Source organism: Ursus americanus, chromosome 11, assembly GCF_024610735.1.
Source record: "Ursus americanus isolate L20-20 chromosome 11, mUrsAme1.1.p, whole genome shotgun sequence".
Taxonomy (NCBI): domain Eukaryota; kingdom Metazoa; phylum Chordata; class Mammalia; order Carnivora; family Ursidae; genus Ursus; species Ursus americanus.
Window position 1 is genome coordinate 19,199,031 of NC_142137.1, and position 24,220 is coordinate 19,223,250.

Consider the following 24,220-nt stretch of genomic DNA (forward strand, 5'->3'; position numbering starts at 1 on the left):
ATTTCACTATAAACACTGCAGTATGCATCTCCTGAGATTAAGGATATAGTTACATAGCCACTAAACCATTGACTCACCTCAGATCTAATACTACCTAATGATATCCAGAGTACATATTCAAATATCTACAATGGTCCCAAAAATATCTTTATTATTTTTTTCCAATTCAGGATTCAATCAAGTAGAGTACATTAAATTATTATATGCCTGTAACCTTCTTTAATCTACAAATAATAACCTCATGCCTCTTTAAATGACATTATATGACATTCTGCTGTAAAGCCATCAAGGCATACAAATTTCTTTGTGTGAAGGTTTTTAATTACAGATTCAATTTCTTTAAGTCAAATATTCAGATTTTCTATTTCCTCTTTTGGCCATTTTAGTCATTTTTGTCATCTTAGTCCTTTGAATCTGTCAAAAGCTCTTCTCTTCTTCTCATTCTCCTCTTCTCCATCCAGCTTCCTCTTCTGGAATGGACAGTCACCTCTAGGAAAAAGTGCCCCAGAAGCCAGGATCACATTTTCTGGGTTTATGTCTGTTTCCAGATCCCGACCTCATAATTCTTCATTGCTTTAGTAGACTGTGATGTAGTTAAACAAATTTTATATTTTAGTTTTTCTAGTTATTCTCAGCAGAGAACTGTTCCAAATTAACCTGTCTGCCAACTTATGGGAAATAGAACTGCAAACTCTTCTGGAATCTGCAATTTGCAAACTAGCTACTTTTCACAAATACTCCTGAAAAACTTCTTGCCACTTCCAGCACACAACAGGCCTTTATTATTCTAAATGTGTAGCCTTACTTCCATACAGAATTTCCAGATCCTAATATCTTTTTAAGCCTCCTTTTCCATAAACTGATTTCTATCCTCAGTTTTAATTCCTCACTTTTTATAGTAAAATCTTATTTCCTTTACAACTCAAAAAACATAATGGATTACCAAATTCCCTAAACCACACTTGGTATTGGTACCAAGTGGTATTGGCACACTACTGTCCAACCTACGTTTTAATTCATACTTTTCTTAAAGACAAAGTTATTAAAGGTAAAATGCAGAAGAACATCGAAACCCAAATAAAGAAGGGGTTATAAATCAGAGAAGTCAAAATAAACAGTGAAATAATGTGAATACTGAAAAAACTAGTTCAGTTCTGGCTGAGTCCTAATCTGTATTCAGACCAGAAAAAAGTCATCAGATCATTCTATTCTGGCTCTGGGAGAGACCCAGTTACAGAGCTGAGTAGGGAACTTCAGGGTCTTTCTACTGAGCTTTCCTCCATTCTTGACCCCCACTCTAATTTTTCTATCTACACTGTGTAAGTCTTATCTGCTTCCTGAAATGAGAATTTAAAACTCTAAGTAACAGATACACATGCCTAATACATGATGCATTTTATTGATTGCCATTCTCAATCTTGACCTCTTTATTTTCAAAAATATTTCTACTTAGAGCACATAAAACATATTGATAAGGTTTCATTGCCAACAGAATATAGGTTACTATGACTATGCTTATCCTTCAGAATCCATGGAGGAGATAGCTATTTCTACATTGAGTATTTAAATAAACTAAGATTAAAGGCCAAGAATACTACTTTTAAATAATTTATAATGTTTTCTCCCTATTAAAGCTAAGTTTTATTATTAAAATAATCTTGAAGGGAGAATAATACTGTAAAAAGGTATGGGAATACATTAGATGTAAATCTGAGAGGAAAAAATACTTTAAAACAACAACAACAAAAAAGCTGTCAGCATCAGAATAAAGACCAGAGTATTTTTAGTTGAGTTCTCAATAGTTTACTTATTTATTGAACATCTACTATATCCATTGCACATAAAAAAGTATGGAATAGATGATAGATGATAGTCTAATGAAACACTATCTACTAAGATTAGAAAAGAATAACAGAGGACATGAATGAAGCCTAAGCCATTTCTTCAGAGATGAGAAGCATTTTACCAGGTGAACAAAATGAGGAAAGTTATTTTAACATACAAAAAGACAGAAAAAACCAGTAAGCACTGTTAAAGAAATTAAGTAAGTAAACATTGTATACATTTAGTAGTAAAGGTTGCATATGACAGAATGGCAAGGAAATGAAAAGGTAAATTGTTTCAATTCATAAAGAAGCTTTTCTTATGTCCATTCTAAGGAATTTGGTCTAAAAAGTAACATGGGAATAAAAAAATGAGCTTTGCTTTTTACAAAGATTAGTAACAGTGAAGAAGCTGAGTAAGGAAGGCTGAGGCAATAGGCTACTGCAGTAATTCAGAAAGGAGATGTTAAAAGCCTAAATTAGAGCAATGGTAAATAACATAGAGTGAATTTAAGAATAGGGGAAAAGTAGACTTGACAGAACATGACATCTGACTACAAGTAAAGAATATAGTATTTCCATCATGTTTCTATTTCAGAATTTGGGGCTAGCCTATCTTCACCACGAATCAACCATGGGATTCAGTTAACTTTCATGGGTTCTGTTACTTATATATACCAAGTGAAGGGATTGGACCAATGTTCTCTGATGTCCCTCACCAGCTTAAAATACCCATTACAATGACTAGTTGGTATACGTGGCCTTAAATAAGTACCTTATACTAGTACTATATTCAACTGAAATATAAGTTATTGTTCTTTCTTTATTCTTTTGCTCTACCTCTTAAATACAATTTTACCAAATTACCTATGTGAAAGAGCAATATAAGAAATCACAAAAACATTTTTCCCATGAGACTAATTTTTTCAAAGCCGCTAATTTTAATTACTCTTCCATTATCAGCAGTATTTTCATTCAGAAAGAGTGGCTGCTTACTAGTCAACTATTAGTTTCAATAAAGCTAATAATTATTCAACTTATGCACAGCATTAAAAAGCAGATATAATAGAGCACTTGCCTAAATCCAACCCTAAGGTTTTCTCTGTCATGAAAATATTCTTTTGAGATATTACATTTCAAAATAATCAATTCCTTAAAACACATCAATGAATATATTAGTCCCTTAGTATGAATTAGATGTTTTGCCAATAGGCGAAAGTCCTAGGATTACATTTAATGACTGATATTTAAAGCAATGATTTCTCACTTGTCAGAGATACTCAGGGAAGAAGTCTAAAGGGTATCTTATTTCTTAAAAATCTTAATTTCCACATCATTTAAATAAAGAAATAATTTGGTCATGGTACTAAATAAACTCAATATTTTAATAATGTTCTGCTAAGTATTCTGAGTTATTTTTAAAACTGAACTAAAGAAGAGGAAAGACACTTTCTACAGTTTTTGAAAAGTATTTTAGTAGACCACTGCCTCTCCCTAATTTCCCTAACATCTTAGAAATGAAAACAGTAAAGTCCAGGAAGGTTAAGATCCTAGTCAAGTTGATCTTGGTAAACTGAAGACTGCATTTTCACTACAATTTTCCAACGAATCTAACTACCTCTGTATTTTTAAAATATAAAGTGTGATTCTATGCCAAATGCTATTACAAATCTCATCCAAAGTGCACTTCATTTCCCCTAGGCTTAAAAAAAAAACAAAAACAAAAAAAAAAAACCCTTACTTAATAAAGACCTTGAACTTCAGAAGATAATGTAACTACAAAAAGATACGTGACATTCACATGTACTTCCACAACTTAAAACAATGAAGACATTAAACTTAATATTATACTATATTACAAATAAGTCAAGTATATGAGATATAACAGAAACACCCTCCCCAAAGTTGGTGTAAGGAAGAAAACTGCCAATCAGCATATAATAAAAGATCTAAATTTTTCCTCTACCAAGAAATCACCTGAGAAAACTTTTTCATTTATTTATCAAGTGAATCTTAAGGCTCTAAAACATGCCAAACACAATTCTAAGCACCAAGGATGAAGTGTTGAACAAGAAAAATAAGTTCCTATCCTCATGAAACTTACATCCTAATACCAAAACACAGGCAATAAACAAACAAGGAAAATATCAGATAATGATAAACGTTATGGAGAAAATATCACTGAGGTTATAAGATAAAGTATGACTGGGTAACAACTTGAGAATCGGTGGTCAGTGAGGGCCTCATTAAGGAAATAAGTTTTTAGCTGAGTTCAAAATAACAAGAAAGGATCTACCCACTCTAAGAGTAGAACGAAAAAACATTCTCAACATAGGGAATAACATGTATAAAGACCTGCAAAACCTGGGATTGAGAAAGTGAGAAAAGGCCAGTCTCTCATGAAGTGCAATTGCTGAGGGCAAGCATGACTCGAGGTCAGAAGAAAGGTAGAGGCCAGATCTCACAGAGTCATAGTATCAGCATGAACTTTTTGGGTACAAATCTGAATCTGGAAAATTTAGAACTACAGTAGTGTTAACTATGCTTTTTAGTTATCAGAGTCAGAAAGAGAGGATGAATTTCAATGAACAAACTCAAATGTTTTACCAAAGAATCATTTGTTTTATTTTTTGTTTTAACCTTGGGAAAGTAACCTATATTAATATATCATATCACAATCTCTAATTCTAATTTCTTTCAAATATAATCAATTGATGAGATCAGTGTGCAACAGGAATTGAAGCAAAGTTTAGCTTCAGTGCTGCCTCTCACTATGTGTTGGCGGGCCTCTACAAGAAACTGAGCTACATGGCTTTTAAGGTTCCTTCAAGCTACATTAAAATTTTCATTTACCCTCTCTTTATTTCAAACATAATAGAAGTTTTCACACTCCAAATTCTTATGAATCCCTCATGTTTGATTTTTATAATAATTACTAATTTAATTCTGCTTCTATGACTATCCTGACTCCTAGATAGATAAGACTATCTTTTAGAATTATAAATACTTGCCTGGAAACTTGAGTCTTTCCCTATATAGCATACAGTTTAAAAGGAATATATTTTCAAACTTTAGTGGTTTTATAAAACAAAACAAAACAAAACTATACCTAGCTGTTTTGCAGCCTGCAATATATCACTTAAGTCTTCATTTACACTTTGCATTTCACTCTTCTCCAGTTTTTCATTCAAAAATTTTACTATCTTCTCCCATGTCACATCCAAATCTACAATTTGTTCATGAAGTTTAGACCGCTTCACCTGAAACAGCATAATACAGAGACACTGGTTAGTGGTTTCCTCAAAGCCATCACATACTGTATATATTTTGCATTACATTATACAATGTGGCATTACACACAAGAATTCAAAATTGCTTTTTAACTAAGCTCCCAGAAAGAGCTTTATTTAAATGTGATTTTAAAAAATCTTGTGTTTAAAAGCTATGTTTAAAAAAACTTTACTTTTTATAGTTTCAATTACAATAAATATTCATTACGCAATTATTTTCACATAGCAAAGGAAAAAGGAACAAAGGAAAAGTCCAACATTCAGGGGTACCTGGCTGGCATGGTAGGTAGAGCATGTGACTCTTGATGTCAGAGTCATGAGTTTGGACCCCATGTTGGGTGTGGAGCCTACGTTACAAAAAAACAAAACAAAACAAAACCCAAAACCAAAAAACAAACAAATAACTGATAAAAAAGCCCAACATCCAGACAATAACAACTGGTAATATCCCACTTACCTCTTTTTCATTTTTCCTTTTTTTTTTTAACATAGCTTAGATCATATTACATGTAAGTGCTTTATGTCATGCTTTTTGATGAAAAGTATTAAGGAAAATCAGATTCCTATTATGGGTTCAATAAACTCAAATAGGTACTGTTTTCCTAAATATAATCCTAAAACAGGTTAGGCATCCAGGAGATTCTTATCTATTCACTCTTTTCTTGAGACTATAAATATCCCCATTCTCAAGAACTGACATAGGAGGCAATGAAAATTTTACTTCATACCATTGGCCTTGACCCACGGATTAAACTTCATGAAGCCCTCTGACCAAATAAAAAAGTAGCGGATCAGACAGAAAACTATAATTTTCATCTCGGTTGTACTGATGATATTGCATAATTATTATTTCCCTGCCTCAGTTTCTAATTTAAAATGTTAATTAATGCTAATTAATCTGGGCTTAGGGGTAAGAAAATGAACAAATGTAGAAATGAAATAAGATTAGCCACAGGGGCACCTGGCTGGCTTAGTCAGAAAAGCATGTGATGCCTGATCTTGGGGTTATGAGTTCAGGCCCCACACTACATATAGAGACCATTTAAATAAATAAGTAAATAAATAAATAAACAAACAAATAAACAAACAAACTTAAAAAAAAATGGCCAGAAATTGAATTAAATTGTTTCAATGGGTCATAGGTACAAAAAGGTTCAGCTTACTTTTCCCTCTTTTATATTGTTGGATATATCTCAAGACAAAAAGTTACATTAAAATGAGGCTCATTACAGGGTGCCTGGGTGGCTCAGTCAGTTGATCATTCAACTCTTGGTTTCAACTCAGGTCATGGTCTCAAGGCTGTGAGATTGAGCCCCATACTGGGCTCCGTGTTAGGCCCTGCATTGGGCTCCACACTGGACCCTGCATTGGGCATGGAGCCTGCTTAAGTTCTTTTTTTTTTTTTTTTAAGATGTATTTATTTATTTGAAAGAGAGAGAGAGCAGGGGGCAGAAGGAGAGAGAATCTCAAGGAGACTCTGTGCTAGGTGCAGAGCCTGATATGGCATTCAATCCCAGGACCCTGAGATCATGACCTGAGCAGAAACCAAGAGTTGGATGCTTAACAGACTGCGCCACCCAGGTACCCCTGCTTAAGATTCTCTTTCTCCACCCCCCCCCCCGCCCTTCCCATCCCTTCTCACTTCTCTCTTTCTTAAAAAAAGAGAGAGAGAAAGAGAGAGAGTGAAATAATAAAATAAGGCTCATTAGCTCTGCCACTTTCCTCTGGAAAAAAAAAGTGTCTAAAAGTCTATAAGAATAAACGAAATGACATGGAATAAGCATGTAGTCCTTATACATTTTTAAAATTTAAGAAATCTTCTGTTGTATCTCTAATATAAAATAATATGTAAAAAGGGCCTTGGTTAGGTGAGGAAAGAAAATAATTCAAGTTTAAGATAGTAATATTAATTAACTGTATAGACTATACCTTTATTTTAATTGCCATGAAAATGCAGAACAGGTCCCATTATAAAGAAGGTCAACTGTTTTCTGTAGCAAAACTGTATCAGTGTTAGAGGAAAAATCTATCTAAAGACTGTTAACAAATCTTCTCTTCCTAGTATCAATCTTTAAGTAAAGGTATTAATTCTAAAACTGCATAAAGACTGTAAACAATAAAATTCCAACCTATTAGAAAACAACATTAATATTCTATAATAGAGTCAAATAAAGAGTCATCAAAGTGACTGCTATTTTTGAAAAAACAACATAGGGTCAGTTCTTTCATATATATATATATATATATTACATAGCTCACACATTCATATATAGTTTATATACCTTCAGGCCTATATAGTCCACAACCAATTATACGGACCAGACAGAAGTCAATTATGAAACCAGCTACTGATTTTAAGACATAAATATTCATACTTTCCATGTAATGGTAAAGACATTATTTCTGTCCATTTGATAAAAATTTTATCAGAGACCCATAAACTTATTATTCAGATGTTCCAGAGTTAAATTACGAATTAAATTACAAAATTAACTGGGGCAGAAATCTTAGTAATAAAAATTAACAAAGAATTCACTAACATAGTTCTGATTATTCTCTTTGACAATACAGTCATAGGTGCTTAAGGGAAGTATGCTCATAGGAAACATCATTACCCATTCCCCTTCTTGGTATAACACCAAACAAGGGAAAATTTACCATTTTAAGTACACAGAACTGAGAAAAAGAATGTCAATTATCTGCTCACATTGTACATTTATAATGGTTTTCATCTAAACGGTTTACCTTTAAGTCAGCCACTTCTTCATTATAATTATCTTGCTTGGTGACATTTGAAAAGGAGCGCAAAGCTCCTGTGAGACGAGGTAAAGCCATCTATTATTCAATCAGTGATCCATACAAGGAGAAACTTGAAACTGAAACAAAACAAGATGATATTTATCTATTGGGAGGAGGCTGGAGAAGTAATCAAACTCAACAAATTGACCTGTACAAGAGAAAACAAAAACCAATTAGTTAAAAAGCAATTGCCATCAATGTTGAAAAAATTATCCTGACACATTTTTTTAACCATGAAGCTTTTTAATAACCACACTAGCTACGGCTGAAGAAAGGAAAAAGAAACACAAAAACACTTGTTTGGGGGTACTACTATAACATCCCTTCAAAATGAGTTCTACAGATTCCCTAGGACAGGTCTCCAATACTGTATTATCATTTCCAGTCACACTGAGAGAGATGAAAGCACTTTCCCATCTTTTCTCCAATTTTGCTTTATGCTCACTGATTTTATCTCAAATTATCCCTTGCTTTCAGAGTTTCACTGGCTTTTTCTCTTCTCGAAGTATCAAGCATGTTTCCATCTAAATGCATTTGCATTAATGGCTCCCTCTATTTGAAATGCTCTTCTGATGTTTATATAACTGACTCCTTGACACAAGATACCTTCTGAGATGGGACTTTCTTGACTACTCAATCTAAGAACAGCTACCCACTTCCTATCTCTCATAGCACAGAATTTCAATTCTTCTTATACTAATTAATATTTGACATTTTCCTGTTTATGTGTTGTCTCTCTTCTTAACAAAAAAAGACCTTTATTTCACTGATTTGTCCTAGCAAATAGAACAGTCTGGGAATACTTTGGGTACTCAATAATTATTTAGTAAATAGTAAAAGAAAGAAAAATGGAGAAAAGCAGATAATGGTAACAGAGAGACTGAAGAACAGAAGGAAAAAATTAAAGCAGCTGGGGAAGGGGAAAACTCCTAGGAAAATAAAGAAGTCAGATGATCTGATCTCCTTGTTTATATGCTGACAACTAAACAACTAAACCTTCTGGCAAACAGACTAATAATACTGACTATGAGGGGAGTCTTTATTTATGAAACACTGCTGGAGGGTCATCCTGGATTAAGACTGCTTATTACAACAAAACTATTATCTACAGGTTTATAAAGCCTGGCTCCCTGGAGAATGTCACGAAAGGTATATAAGTCTCTAGGACAGTTCTCAGGGATGATTCTGCCTCGAATGGGATAGCTGGCAATATCTGGTGACATTCTGAGTTAACACAACTGGAGAGTGGGGAGTATGACTGGCTTCCGGTAGATAGAGGCCACTGAAGCTGCTAAACATCCTACAATGCACAGCACAGTCTCCCAGCAAAAAAGAATTATCTAGCCCAAAATGTAAACAGTGTACAGCTTATGAAATCCCACTCCAGAGTCTGAAATAGAGGTGTTTTATAATCCAGACACTTCCTACAGCGTGAAATGGCCCACAAACCTCAAGTAAGAGACCTCATTGACTATTTTTGGCCAAAGAGCATGTGTCCAACATGGGAAGGAAAGAACCAGGGTGGCCATATAGAATATTTCAGACCACGCTGTGATTCTGCTCTTCTTCATTGTTTATATCCTTGAAGTTATCACACATTTGGGACCACTACTTCCATCATTTTGACATAACCCACTATAATCTCCTGAAGCCCCTGTTCTTCTCTAACAAGAGCAAGGCATGAGAGTAAAAATGGATGAAGTCTAATTCACAAACCTAACAAATCCTAACAAACAAGATAAATACACCCAATCTCTAGGAAGAGATCTTACAGCAGGGCCTGGTAATGAGGTCACACTGTTGTTACATACTCCACTAACAGGAAACTTTAAAACTCCCTGAGGTCTCATCAAAATGACCAATATCAACTATACTTGTCAAGAAAATGAAGTAACCCATACTTCTTGATTTTCTAATTTGGTTTTATCTGTTTTCTTCCTCAAGTTGAATACTAACACTTTAAAAATGTAATAGCTCATTTGCTCAAGATCAACTGTAAATCATTTATTCATAAATATTTGAGTTTCTCCCATTTACCAAGAACTGTGATAGACACTGGGTATAAAGAAGATTTAAGAACTCTGTTCTTCAAAACTCACTGTACTTCGTACCAATAAAAAGATTACTAACATTTGGGGCACCTGGGTGGCTCAGTCGTTGAGCGTCTGCCTTCAGCTCAGGGCGTGATCCTGGCATTCTGGGATCGAGCCCCACATCAGGCTCCTCCGCTAGGAGCCTGCTTCTTCCTCTCCCACTCCCCCTGCTTGTGTTCCCTCTCTCACTGGCTGGCTGGCTGTCAAATAAATAAATAAAATCTTAAAAAAAAAAAAAAAGATTACTAACATTTAAGGGTATCTAAAATGTCTAAAGGTCAAAATGAGAAAACAAATTTTATACCTTGGTTATTAACTTAATCAGCAAATATCTATAGGTCACCAACTATACATCAGACACACTGTGAAGCTCTAAAGATTAAAAAAAAAAAAAACATTTTCAGTTATGACCGCACTTGCTCTGAATAACAAGCTTACAATATGGTTAAGAAGAGTTACAATAATTATGCAGATATAACTGTAGGAAGACAGAGGTGGGACATCTAAGAGAGTGGGAAGGAAGGTAGATAAGGACAGAAGCTGAGATTTACAGGACTTGAATGAGTTGCCTGGTAGGGAAGAAAAGGTAAGGGTATGAAGGAGAAAACTAAAATAACAGACTTACTGCTTAAAAAAAAAAACCCTATATAATGCATATTTGGAGACTCATGGAATAAGAATAAAGATGTAAGCAGGGAACCAACACCATGTCTCAATTTAAGCACTTTTTATCCTGACAATCAGAGGAGTCATTGAAAAAAATTAATATATTGTAGAAAAATTACTCAGATTTAAGTTTTGTGAACAGACTAAAGGTGGGTCGAGACCAGCAAACCAGTTGCAAAGTTATTTATTATAATAAACCAGATGAAAGATAAAGAGGGTGGAATTGAGGCAAGAAAAAGCAGAAGATGAATGTGAGAGATACCTATATTTGAAAGACAGAATGCGTGGGATAGGCCATGAAGATGAAGGGGAAAGGAGCAGGACACCGAAATTTTTGATTTAGGAGAAGCAGAATAGTGGCGTATATACGCACAGATGGCATACAGGAAGAGGAAAGATGACTGATTAATTCTGCTTTGGAAAGTTTTGATCATGTGCCATCTAGTAAGATAAACAGTTTTGGATTCCCTATCAAAGGTCTGGGCTGGAAATAGAGAATTTAGTGTTATCACTTCAAGGCAGTTAAAACCATGAGCGAACACACTGCTTTAAGTCAAATATAAATAAACCTGTGGACCTTCTCCCTAGGAAAACAGACATACACATATCTAAATATTTTGTACCTCATTTCAGAAGCTGCAGGAATACCATGAAACCCATCCACATGAACTCCTAAAAACCTCTTGAGAGTAGACAGTAGAGGGCCGAGAACAGAGTCCTAAGAAAGAGATCACCAAAGAGTTGTCATATGAAGAAAGTGTTACCACAAGAGAACAGAATGTTTCAAATGCTGTTACAGAGTTCACAGTATTTGGCCACTCTCAGGTCTTAGGTGAGTTCAGCACACATACTTTCAAAAAAACGGGGGGAGAAAGCAATTTTCAGTGGGTTGAAGGATAAATGAAAGGGGAAAATGAGGAAATAAAATGGGTACAAGCTATTTTTTCAAGGAACCTGGCCGAGAAGAAAAGGAGAAAGGGCAAGAAATAGTAAAATACATTGGGTCAAGAGTTTTTGAAAATATGGGAGAGAGCTGAGCACAATTCTCTGATCAGGGAAGAGGCAGCAGAGAGAGGAAAACACTGAATAATCAGAACGCTATGACTAAGGGAGTAGAGTAGCTGAGAATATAGGAGAGAATGAGAATGAAAGCATGAGGTAAAGATAAGACCGCTAGAAGGAAGAGCAGGGAGGGATGGATGCCTGGAAGCCCATATGCTTGTAATATGGTGAAGGAGAAAGTGAACTGGGAAAGAAAAAGGTGATGAAAGGGAGTTCCACCAAAATGACTCATTTTCTTTGAGATCTGCTGAAACTAGTGAGAAAAAACTTTTGAAGACAGAGGCAAAAGTTTGGTCTCACCACCAACGATAAGATAGGAAACTGATTAACAAACCATTGAAGGATTTTTCAGGTAGCAATGAATACTCAGTTTATACTGGAAAAACACAAATTCAGAGTGACAACAATCTGGCAATCCTAGGAACAAACGTTGGTAGGATCCACAGTTGAGGTTTTATAACAAACAGGCAGTAGTAGGACAATGGAGCCTAAATGATGAGAATAATTAAGTTCTAGATTTGAGGTCCAAACAAAAGGAAAAGACATTCAAGTTGGAGGTCTTAAAGACACATCATAATGTTCACGGTTAAAATTTCTGGTTTATAAGACTATAGTGAATACACATTAAGATAAACTGTCCTATGTAGCAGTTACCTCAGTAATTTTTATTCCATATTTAATATGACCTACTGAATGGCAAATGAATAAATGAAAAAATCCTTTAATAATAACTATTAACACCTCAGCATATAACTTATAAAAGACTAAAACCCAAAAGACTATTTTTATTGGCCAGAAGTAGTCACCTGTGATTATGTGAATCTTCAGAATGTTGATTAGATACGTGCACAGATAAAAAAGAAAAGGTCTTGAAGAAGTTAATTGCCCCTTTAAAACTTCAAATAGGGAAAAAAAAATCTGACAGGAATATATTTCCCTTTGTGAAATGATATTAACCAATAACCAGTGGGCTAGAATTCTACTACACATTATTCTGAAATAGCACATAGCAGAGTTTTAAGATCCTTCATATTTCAAGGCTGTGTTTCTAAATTCTAAAAGGGGTCTGACTGTTTGACAGTAACTTTAGGAAAATATAGTTACTATATTTTTCATTATAAACAAATAACAAAATCTCCCAAACAGCCAAACTATAGTTCCTAATGAATGTAAAGTCAGCAATTAGCTGTTGGCAATCATGGGTACTACAGAATTATTGGGGGGGGGGGGATGTCAAAGTGATATAATGTAGGTGAGGGATAAAAACAATGGAATGATGGGAGTAGGCTGCGAATGGAGTAAAATTAGAATTTAAGATTTCAATACTTGAAACAGAACTATATGCCCACAAACCAGATCTTGAAAAATAAACTGGAATATTTATATTTTACTTCTAAAAACCGAGTTGTAAAAGAGTTAACACAGTCAAGATCAGAATTCAGAAAACACCAGCCTTCATAGACACATTACATATATAATCCTTTAGTATGCCATTTCAAAGGAGTGTAATTTTTCACAGTAAATTCTAAAAAGATTTTTGCCTTTTATTCCTAAGTTGTACATTATTGCCATCGATTGGTTAATACAGCAGAGTCACATCACAGGCACATTTACTTATTTGAATCAACCAAATAAAACAGGCCAAATAAAAGTTACAGACAGACAAAAACAGTAATACTGGAGATTCTACCACTACGTAATACACTGAATACCTGCTCTAGAGTGAATGGGGGATGAGCAATAAAAATATGATGCTCCCTTCATGTTTGAATCACTATATGCATCTCCAACTGTGAGCATCCTGCTGCACTGCAATGTTTAAAACTATGTTCCCTTTTTAAAAAAAATATATGGGGGCATCTGAGTGGCTCAGTAGGTTGAGTGTTGGACTCCTGATTTTTGTGACATCAAGCCCAGCATTGGGCTCCAAGCTCAGCGTACAATCTGCTTGAGATTCTCTGTCCCTCTGCCCCTCCCCCCCACACCTACTCACTCTCTCTCAAAATAAATAAATAAGATCTTTTAAAAATATATATATATATACATGCATCATGGCCATTAAACACAAGCCAACTCTCTCACCTGGTTCATCTGAAGAAACTGATTATTTTCCAAGTCTGGAAAAAAGATATGACTGCAAACAACATTCTAAGACAGTGTGTTTTCACAAACTTGTGTCTAACTGAAGGATTTTCAAGGACAATTTTAATTATTCATATGTTCCACCCAAGAAGTTCACTTTATATCCTAACTCATACTTAAGCAAGAAGCAACTGCTCTTCAATAGTTTCCAATCAAATTAGAAAACACACTTGGAGCATGGAGAACAGAGAAAGGAAGGGAAAGATAAATAATACATACATATATACTTTTTATATAAATCAACATATGTAATGGTTTATTAGAAATGAAATTTATATAAGGTTCATAATCTCTATTTTACCTCCCCCAACTACTTACTTACATTAACCCTAGGTTTTCCACCCTAGGAAGAATGGATCTAGTTAGGCTCATAACTATAAATCAAAGTTTTCATAGTATAAGAGACCCCCATAATTATATTAATTTTACTTTTCAAGGCTAAAGAAAGCTTTTCTTTAAATGCCGTTGAAGAAACAAACGTCTAGAAAAAAATATCAGTGCCAGTTAAGAACAGAAAGAGTAGTCGGAAAGCATTTCACAAACACCAAGCAAGTTCACATATTACTCTAGAGAATACATGGAATATATATACACAACATACTAGCAATGTGTATCTTAACTCTCTCCACACTGGTCCAGCTGAAAAGGTCCTGGCCCAGCTTATCTGAGATAGGCAGAATTCTCATTCCACCCCAACCTATGGGCTTCTGGAAGACAGACCCAAAGAATTTCTCCATCCCTTAAGAAATCCTGAATTCACCAAACCAAAACTCTCATGATTCTCTAGCCCTAGCTGTTTAGAGAGAAAGGGTTTTCCTGACCTTACACTTGTTCCTCTGTATCACAACTTTACAGAGCACCATTATATTACTGAATATGAGCTCCTTTTGGAAATTTGACTCAAGTTTTTTACACCCAAACAACTAGAATTATCCACTCTGAATCCAAAAAAAAAAATATTTATCAAAGGGTATGATGACCTTAATCTTTACTTCTTATTGTTCTGTGCATAGCAGAGGAAATTCTTAAGTAGCCCTAACACTGATATTATATAAAAGAAGTTGGCACACACTCACTACCCCTCTTTCTCAAGTAGAAAAAAACACTAAAATCAGGACTCAGATTAATTTAAATGGTAAAAAAAATATATAAAAACAGAAAAGTAAATTACTAACTCACTAGGCATTATAAATGCCTCTCTACGTACAAATACATAGAGTAAAAATTCTGTGATGTTAATACACTGCATTTAATATAGGTGCTTTATTTATTATTTCTGAAAAAATGTATTGCCATGCCATTACTTAACATTCAGGTCTGAACTGTTTCAATATTTACGAATAAAAGCTTAACTACCAATAAAAAAACAGAGTGCTTTCTTTTGCTTTCTGTGATATCAGTCAGAAATGTGCCCTGACAAAGAGAGTCCACCAGAATATTTTCTCTGTGCTGTGTCCTGAGATGAACCATCACTTCCTTATGAGACTTCATCCTCTGCTACTCACAGCTTCCGAAACTGAAAAAATGTTTGAAAGGGTCAGGCCTATTAGTTCTCATTCTTTCTTATATTCTTTCTAGGCCACTATTCTTAGCAATAAATTATATATTCTACAACTGAAGGGAAAATAAGTTTTGACAATGACACTCCCTACCTTTTTAAAATCTAATTACTGAAAGAAACGAAACATTTCAAGAAGCATTCAAACATATTTTTAAAATTCACTTTCTCTGTTTTAAAAATTATAGCATGTGACCTTAAATTTTTGAATAGTAATATAGTCATTTCTCTAAAGATTGTTGGTTAACAATTTTTACAGTGAAGATACAAGGAAAATCATGACGTCTGTTGACTTACTAAAAATGACATCTGTATAGATGGAAGAATGATATTTTTCAATGTTTTATAAAAATTTCCATATAAGTATAGACCATAAAATAATTGATTACTGGATGTTGCTTTCTGATCATAAACATACTTAAAAAAAACTATCTGTACTTAAGTTATCAAATTTATGCACTCATTCCCACATTAGAGAGTTCTAAATAGGTCAACACAGCAGTCATCCTACTTTAAGTCTTCTCTTCACCAAGTTAATCCCATTTCTTTCCATCAACCCCCACATTATGCCTTGGTTTATATCCTATAAATTGCAGTATTTCATATCCTGTAAATTGCAGAGAAAGATCTGAAGCAAATAAGGCAAAATAAAATTTGTTAAAACTGTATAGCAAGTGCCTTAGTATTTGTTATATTATTTTTCTGAAATTTCCCATGTTCTTGAAATATTCCATAATTAAAAGTTATAATTAAGTTTCAGTAAATACAGAGGCTAATAAGAGAGATAATAGTTTTAAAGCATCAAACTGAACAGCAAATCGCAGGTTCTGAAAATACTACCTAAAAATTATCAGGTTAATGAGAGACTGAATATCTGAACACTGAGCATCTGGGTGCTCATTTAATGTTCCCACGCACATTGTGCTTCAATGCCATTTAAGGTAATAGTTCATAATAGGTTGCCAAATTTTTGAAATAGGTACCAACTTTTTAAAAGGTTAAAGGGGAAAAAAGGAACACAAAGTAAAAGATTAGACAAGCCCATCAGAGCAGCACACCTTAAGAGACCATTTGTAAGACTTGAGAAACACCAGGCTCACCAGGGTGAAAAAGTAAACTTAAAGGTGGTAATCTAACCAACGAAGACTGAAACCTAATCAACTTTCACAATCATCTGAAAGAGGTGTTAAAGTGTTCTTTATCCCACTTTTTATTCAGCACCAATAAAAAATATATTCCATCTGGTGAAAACACTTTTTATCCATTCATTAATTCATTCAAGAAAAATGTATTCAGTGGGGATACACGATAAAATTGCTGAAGTGAAACTGTCCCCTCTCTCCTTATTAGTAATATTTTCTTCTCTACTGGATCACCTCCAAAGCCTAAAAATATGGTAAAGGGGCTCCCATACTTAAAAACCTCCACTGACTCCACAGCCCTCTTGAATTAGCATCCTACTTTTCAGCTTATCTACAACAAATTCCATTCCAATCAGGCTTTTACCTCCACTGCCCTACCAAAAGAGCTATCAGTTTCACAAATAACCTCAACATTGCCAAATTCAATGTTACTGCTCAGTCCTTGTTTAATTCCTGACAGTTTTTGACCTAGCCCTTCTAGATACAGTTGCTTCACTTTGCATCTAAGACACCAATATCTCTTGTTTTTTCTCCAACAACACTGGCACTTTTTTCTCCTGTTGGTTCCTCCTCATCCTCCTATTCTTTTAAGCATAGCTATGCCTCAAGATCAGATCTCAGACCCCTTCTCTACCTACACTTGCTTCTGAGGTGATCCCATTCAGTCTCAAGGCATTAAGTATCATTTATATGCTAATTCCAAATTCTTATCTCCATACTGTGCATTTCACTTCTATTCCAGATTTGTATACCCATTACCTCTTCACATCTCCACTTGCATGTCTAACAATCAACTCAAACTTAAGAATATCAAAATTGATCTCCCACTGCAAATCTCCTCCTGTGGTCTATCTTACTTTAATAAATCACAACTCCATTCTGCCTGTTGTTAAGGTCAAGAGTTATGCTTTACTCATCAGCAAATTCTCCCAACTAGACCTTCAAAATACATTCAGAATCTGATCACTTCTATCACCCTCTCTTCCCTGGATTATTACAATTGCCTGTTTTCATCTTTACTCTCTAACCATGTAGCTTCCACACATAAACAAGAATGATTCTTCCCCCAAACAGGTGACATTTATGGCTCCCCTCTGCTCAAATCCCTTCAAAGGAGTCCCATATCTCTGAGTAAACTTCAAATGTCTTTAAGAACTTGGCTTTCTTACATTTTGATCTGATCTCCTGTAACTCTCCTCCTTGCTCATATTGGGACATCCATATTGGCCTTCCTACCAGCGATATAACTATACCAAGCAGATCTCCTTGTATGAACACTTTTCTCCCACATACCACATAGGTAGCTCCTTCATTTCCTCAGGTCTTTGCTCAAATGTCTCTTTGCCAGAGAAGCCTTCTCTGAACACCCTATCTAGAATAGCACCCTTTCCTTGATCCTTCTCTTGCATCCAACTCACTTTATTTCATGGCACTTACCACGTGACACATTTTCTGTGTTTTTTAATTCAGTTTCATCCAATAGAAATATGAACCCCATGAGGGTGGGAATTTTGCTTTGTTCACTGCAGTATCCACATCACCTAAAATAAAATACTGTTTGGGGCATAGAAGGTTCTCAATAAGTATTTGTATAATGGCCTGATGGATAGACTGAGAAGAAAGATAAAAGGAGGAAAAAGTGGCCACAAAAAAAGGGGCAGTATTTACAGGTATAGACACACACACACACACATATATATATTTATATATATTTTTTAATGTTTACATCATCTCCATTTCAAGACCTCAAAAATATGTCCCCCCCCAGGTTAATTTAATCATTTGATTAATTTATTTTAGTCCTTAAGGAGATGTTTTACAAACTAGTACGTTTTCCAAACACAAAAGAAATAAAAATCTGATGTGATTTATTCAACTTATGATGCCACTCTTCTCAAAGAACTCAAGAACTTATACATGCAGAAATTTAATTCTAAAATTAATATCTGAGTATTTTCTAAATCTCAGGCTAATATAACAGGAAACAAAAAGCAATGGTAAAAGTTGACAGTTGCTAAAAAACCTGGGGTAGGAGTGGGCTCAGAAGTAAAACCATAGTAGAAGAATGTAGGACAGCTTTCACTCACCTGATATTTCTTTACTAGCATTTCTATTATATACAATAAATACAAAGAGAAGAGCTCTGAAAAACTGGAGTTAAATCAATCATTTTTCAAACTCCCTAATAACTCTTATTTTTTTTCCCCAAGATAATGGCCAAAATCAGTAACTTAGGATACCAACTTTTTTACTGTTTAAATCAATGACAAAGTCTCTACTTTGCTCATCTCAGACTGACCAGGCAGCAATCATGGGTATTAGTATTTTTCCTTGATTCAAGTCAATTTTAAGTCTCACAAAGCCAGCATCTTGACTAGCACCTCACTACTGCGTAGTGTATGTCTTGCTTTTCCCCAGTACCTATGGCCTATACCAAGAAACTCAATAAATTTTTGTTCAATGATGTGTACTCAGAACATTAATTTGTGACCCTTTCCAGAAGTGATCTTTAGGTTATTCCTTGTTTCCCCATCCCCAGAGTACAGTGTTAATATTTTGCAAAGTTTCCTTCACTCATTAAAGAATGCTCAGAAAAACAGTTTAACGAGCTCCCCTCGTGTTAAAGGTCCTGCTTAAATCAGGTCTAATTTAGAAAATGCACGCCCACTGAGAAAAAATGCACTGAAATTATTTTTGCAAAATGAGCATCATCCTCATATTAATTAAGTTCTTATAAATCACTTATGTAGGGTTTTATAACTAAGTTTCTTTCTTTTTTTTTTTTTTTTAAAGATTTTATTTATTTATTCGACAGGATAGAGATAGCCAGCGAGAGAGGGAACACAAGCAGGGGGAGTGGGAGAGGAAGAAGCAGGCTCATAGCGGAGGAGCCTGATGTGGGGCTCGATCCGGTAACGCCGGGATCACGCCCTGAGCCGAAGGCAGACGCTTAACCGCTGTGCCACCCAGGCGCCCCTATAACTAAGTTTCTTAAATCAAAATGAAGGCATATTTATCTCTATTGATGTTTAAAAGTAGAATTTAACATTTTTATATTGTTCCACCTGATTAGCCTGTTGGGCATTTATTGACTTTCAAGAAAGTAAGTAAAGGAATTTTTCTAAAAAGACAAATAGAACCCTCAAACAAAGCCATGTCTGCGTGGTCTTCTGTCTTTGGACATGTAAGAATCGGAGGCAAAGAAACACTGACCTGGAGAAGTCTGGGGCCAGCCTTCTCCCTGCAGGCTCAAGATCAACCATCCAGATAGAAAAAAAAAGAAGAAGAAAAGAAAAAAAGAAAAACTGTCTCATCAATAAGAATTTCCTCTCTTGGAATGGAATATATTTTCCTTTATCAAATTTGCATGCCATGTTTCTTAGCTACACAAAACTGAGTAACTTGCTAGTCACTGACTTAATTTCAAAAAGACTTAGCAAGTCTTTAAAAATGCTAGGAAACTGGGGCAACTGGGTGGCACAGTTGGTAAAGTGTCTGACTCTTGGTTTTAGCTCAGGTCTTGATCTCAGGGTCCTGAGATGAAGGCCTGCATTGGGCTCTGCTTGGGATTCTCTCTCCCTTTCCGTCTGCCCCCACAACCCCTCAAGATACCCACACTCTCTCTCTCCAATAAATAAATAAATCTTAATTTATTAAATTAAATTTAATAAATAAAATAAGTAAAAATAAAAATGCTGGGAAACATTAGCAACTGCCTCTCTGACTACTCCATAATCCTGAGATAATTCCCGCCCTTCTTTTGAAGTTCTGCTTTAATAGACCAGAATAGAAAATTACGAGGCTTTTGAATTCATATGGTTTAATTAGAAGTTCTCCAATATGAACTGGCTGCACTGGAATCACTGGGGAGTTGTTTGAACATAAACATTTCTAGACACCACCCCCAGAAATTCTGATTCAGTATATTTGCAAATCTTTGGTTTAAATATTAAATAAGCAGGTGTGAACTTTCTCTTCTTCAAATATAAATATTTCTAAGCAATGATCTTATTTAAACATATTCTGAGAATGCTTACTGCTACCTATAAATTACATATTACTAGCTTTAAAAATATGTACCTCTTCCAAATTCCACCCTATTTTCCATGTCAGTTCAAACCTTTGATAATGAATGAAATTCCTAACAATTCTTTCTGTAGAATAGATCACAGAAGTGGAGGAACATAAGCCCAAAACTCCAAAATTAGAAAGATAAAATGAGACTCTATCTTAATTCACAAAGGTCCCCAAGAGTTAGTCTATTCAAATAACAATGAGGAGAAGCAAAATGACATAATATGAAAGTAAAATAAAAATAATGAGAACTGAATTCAGATGTCCATTTTTGTTTGATGACAATGAGCTAACCTCTGGACATCAACTTTCTGATCCATAAAATAAAGAGGAGTTTCAAAAAAAAAATTTTTTTAAGATTTATTTGTTTGTTTATTTGAAAGAGGGGGAGCAGCAGAGGGAGAGGGAGAAGTAGGTTCTCCCCTGAGCAGGGAGCCCAATGCGGGGGTCGATCCCAGGGATCTGGGATCATGACCTGAGCTGAAGGCAGACACTTAGCTAACTGAACGATCCAGGCACCCCTCAAAATGATTTTTTATGCCCGTTTCAGGTTAACTGATCTGATTAAATCAGAATATTCAAATATCGATTAAATTGCATTAAATCTGAATAACAGAGAGTTTCAGAAATAAGACAACCTGTAAAGCAGATTATCATAGCTAACAGCAGAAAAATGAAACTGAACAAACAGCAAACGTTCTCAAACATACTTGCTCATCTACATGCTCAAACATACTTGCTCATCTACAGGACTTAAATGAGATGGTATATGCTAAATGAATGAACATTTATATAGTCTACTATGAGTGAGGCATTGTACTAGGCAAAAGATGTAAGAAATAAGACCCAGTACCTACTTTAAAAAACTTTGCAGTATAATGTAGGAGAAAGACACATAATGCCTACCTTCTCACAATTACTGAATACATAAGATACTTATTCTTTCCTCCTTGGTAATTATGCACTTTTTCTTTACATAAATGTGTTTGTTAAAATTTCAACTTCAGGTAGATACCTTCTCAAAGTTGAAAACTGCCACATTATATCAAGATATACTTTGCACTGCAAGGGCTTATGCTAACTACCTCCCCAGAGAAGATACTATGGGGCAAAAAATTTACTTGTCAATAAGTACCATACATATTTCTGATGAATATGCTTTGTGCATATAATTCTTGCGAATTACAAGTTATTAACACATAGAAGATCCAATGAGACCAATGTAAAAACTGGAAAAATTAAGTCCTTTTCAGATAGAAACTGACTTCCAACTGTGAACTTTGTATCTAAGCCAACTTTGCAAAAAGAAAAAAAATATTTTTCGGGCGTCTGGGTGGCTCAGTTGGTTAAGTGGCCAACTCTTGATTTTGGCTCAGGTCATGATCTCAGGGTCCTGAGACAGAACCTGGAGTTGGGCTCCCCACTCAGTGGGGAGTGTGCTTGAGATTCTCTCTTCCTCTCCCTTTACCCCTCCCCCGACTTGAGCTCCCTCTCTCTCAAATAAATATTTAAAAACAGAAAGAAAAAAATTATTCTTAACTGGCAAAACATTGGCAAGTGTACTTTCTTTTTGATCAAAGGCAAAATCAAGTCATGCTGTTCAACAAAAATAATCTGTTCCTCTTTAGAGGACAGTTACATATAAACACTGACAATAACTTATTCTCATGAAAAGCCTTACTTTGGTCCACTAGAGATCCACGACATGAAGAGGAACCCCAGTTAAGATTCTCTGTTAGGGACACCTGGGTGGCTCAGTCCTTATTAAGCATCTGCCTTCAGCTCCGGTCATATTCCAGGGTCCTGGTATCAAGCCCCCCCCCCCCCCCCCCCCCCCGCCCCGCCCCGCAATAGGCTGGCTCCCTGCTTGGCAGAAAGCCTGCTTCTCCCTCTCCCACTCCCCCTGCTTGTGCTCCCTCTTTCGCTGTCTGTCTCTCTGTCAAATAAATAAATAAATAAATAAATAAATAAATAAATAAAATCTTAAATAAATAAAAAAAGATTCTCTGTGAAAAGGGGGTGGGACTATAGAAAGTTCCATAAGCACAGACACTACATCTCTCTTGATTTTCTAGGCCTAGCACGTGTGTGGCACAGACGAAGACATGAATGAACGAAATGATAAAAGAAAACTGTTCAGCAGTGATCAAGAAGGCTAAACCACGAAAAATTAATTCATTACAATAAAATTATTTAGCCTACACTAACTGGCATCTCTAAGGAGGATTTTTTTTCATGCAAGACTATTATTATAGCCATCATTAAAAATAAAAGATACATCCACAAAAGCTCAGAGTAGAATCAAAAGCTGAATTAACTTTTCACAACACTCTGAAAATGAGAAAAAAACATTTCACACATGAAACATGAAATCTAGTGATGGAGATACTGGCTATTCAATCCATTCTTAGAGAAAGAAAATATGCTTACTAGCTTGAGTGTACATGTGACACCATTCATATAAAACTTTTAGCTAACGCTAAAATTATGCTTCTTTTAAAACAAAGAATAGCAAAATACACGAACGCATTGCATTCAATAAATAAGTTAACTTATGATATAAAGGCTATTTAATGCAACTGCTCCAAAACCCACAACACCTCCCTCACGGGCGCACACATTTAGTTACTTCAAAATGACATTCTAGACTTGGCGATCGCTAAATTCACCCACAATTCACCATGATCAACTCCCTAACCAGACTATTTACTTTTCAGTGTGGGGATAAAAAAATATAAAGCAGCTTTTCTCCCAAAATCGTGAGGAAAACGAAAAAGTTACCACGGCTTTATAACAAAACAAACAAAACCTAAAGAAAACAAATTACCCTCTCACAAGAAAGAAAAATCACCCCATCTGGCCACCACGTTGTGGCCTAACACCTGGGCAATATGTGGCTTGGATTGATTTTTTTGGATCACCACCCCCGCCTACAAATTCCAAGAGTGAAACCAGACTGTCGGAGACCATGGACACGACTTCAGGCCCCAAGAAGGATGACAGCTCGTGGCTTGCCCCCTGGTCCGGAGAGTGCTGTCCCGTCGCGTCGCCCACCCCGAAGTCCCGGCCTCCCGCCACCTACCCCGGGCCGCGGCGCCCCTCCTCCTTCTCCCACCTCCACCTCCTCACCTCTCGGCCCCAGCTCACGCGCTTCCCATCACTCGGTCAGCTCCTACCTTCGCGTCTCCCTCCCTTTCGTTTTCATTTTTACTTTCCACGCCGCGTGGGGAGCAGAGGGCAGAGCTGAATATGCCAGTGGGCGGATGCACCGCTATGCTTCCCTCTGCACCCCACGCCGAGCTCGCCGGGGTCGCTCCCAGTCACTGAGTATAGCGCCCCGACCACCTTACAAACCTACAAACCCGGCGAGGAGGAGGGGGCGGAGCAGGCGCGGACCTACACGTCACCCGCCCGCAGCGGCGCCAACGTCGGCACGTCGGCTCCCTCCTGCCCCACCCCGTCCGCGCGCGCGCGCCGCCGCCCGCCTCCCGCCTCCCGCCTCCCGCCGGCAAAGCAGAGCTGCGAAGAGGACCGGGCTGGCGCCGAGGGCGCGCCCCCAAACGGGCACGGA

General features: G+C 36.0%; 1 protein-coding gene and 1 non-coding gene across 6 annotated transcripts in view; one reads left to right on the forward strand and one right to left on the reverse strand.

Moving 5' to 3' along the window:
- ASCC3 (activating signal cointegrator 1 complex subunit 3) overlaps positions 1 to 24,050 on the reverse strand; it is a 329,433-nt gene extending 305,383 nt beyond the window's left edge. For 2 of the 5 annotated variants that reach the window (XM_087865343.1, XM_045806990.2), the window contains exons 1-3: positions 23,779 to 24,050; positions 7,859 to 7,989; positions 4,933 to 5,083 (exon numbers count right to left, since the gene is read on the reverse strand). In XM_087865343.1, coding sequence (XP_087721469.1) covers positions 4,933 to 5,083; positions 7,859 to 7,948 — 241 coding nt within the window. In that variant the 5' untranslated portion in view covers positions 7,949 to 7,989; positions 23,779 to 24,050. Of the gene's footprint in view, positions 1 to 4,932; positions 5,084 to 7,858; positions 7,990 to 10,042; positions 10,206 to 10,309; positions 10,378 to 11,294; positions 11,390 to 23,778 lie in introns of all 5 variants that reach the window. The other 3 variants (XM_087865342.1, XM_045806991.2, XM_045806992.2) reach the window with 3 other exon arrangements.
- LOC123798611 (small nucleolar RNA SNORA38) lies at positions 19,715 to 19,846 on the forward strand. The gene has a single exon (XR_006781376.1). It is a non-coding gene; the product is annotated as a small nucleolar RNA SNORA38 (small nucleolar RNA).
- Positions 24,051 to 24,220: the final 170 nt, after the last annotated feature.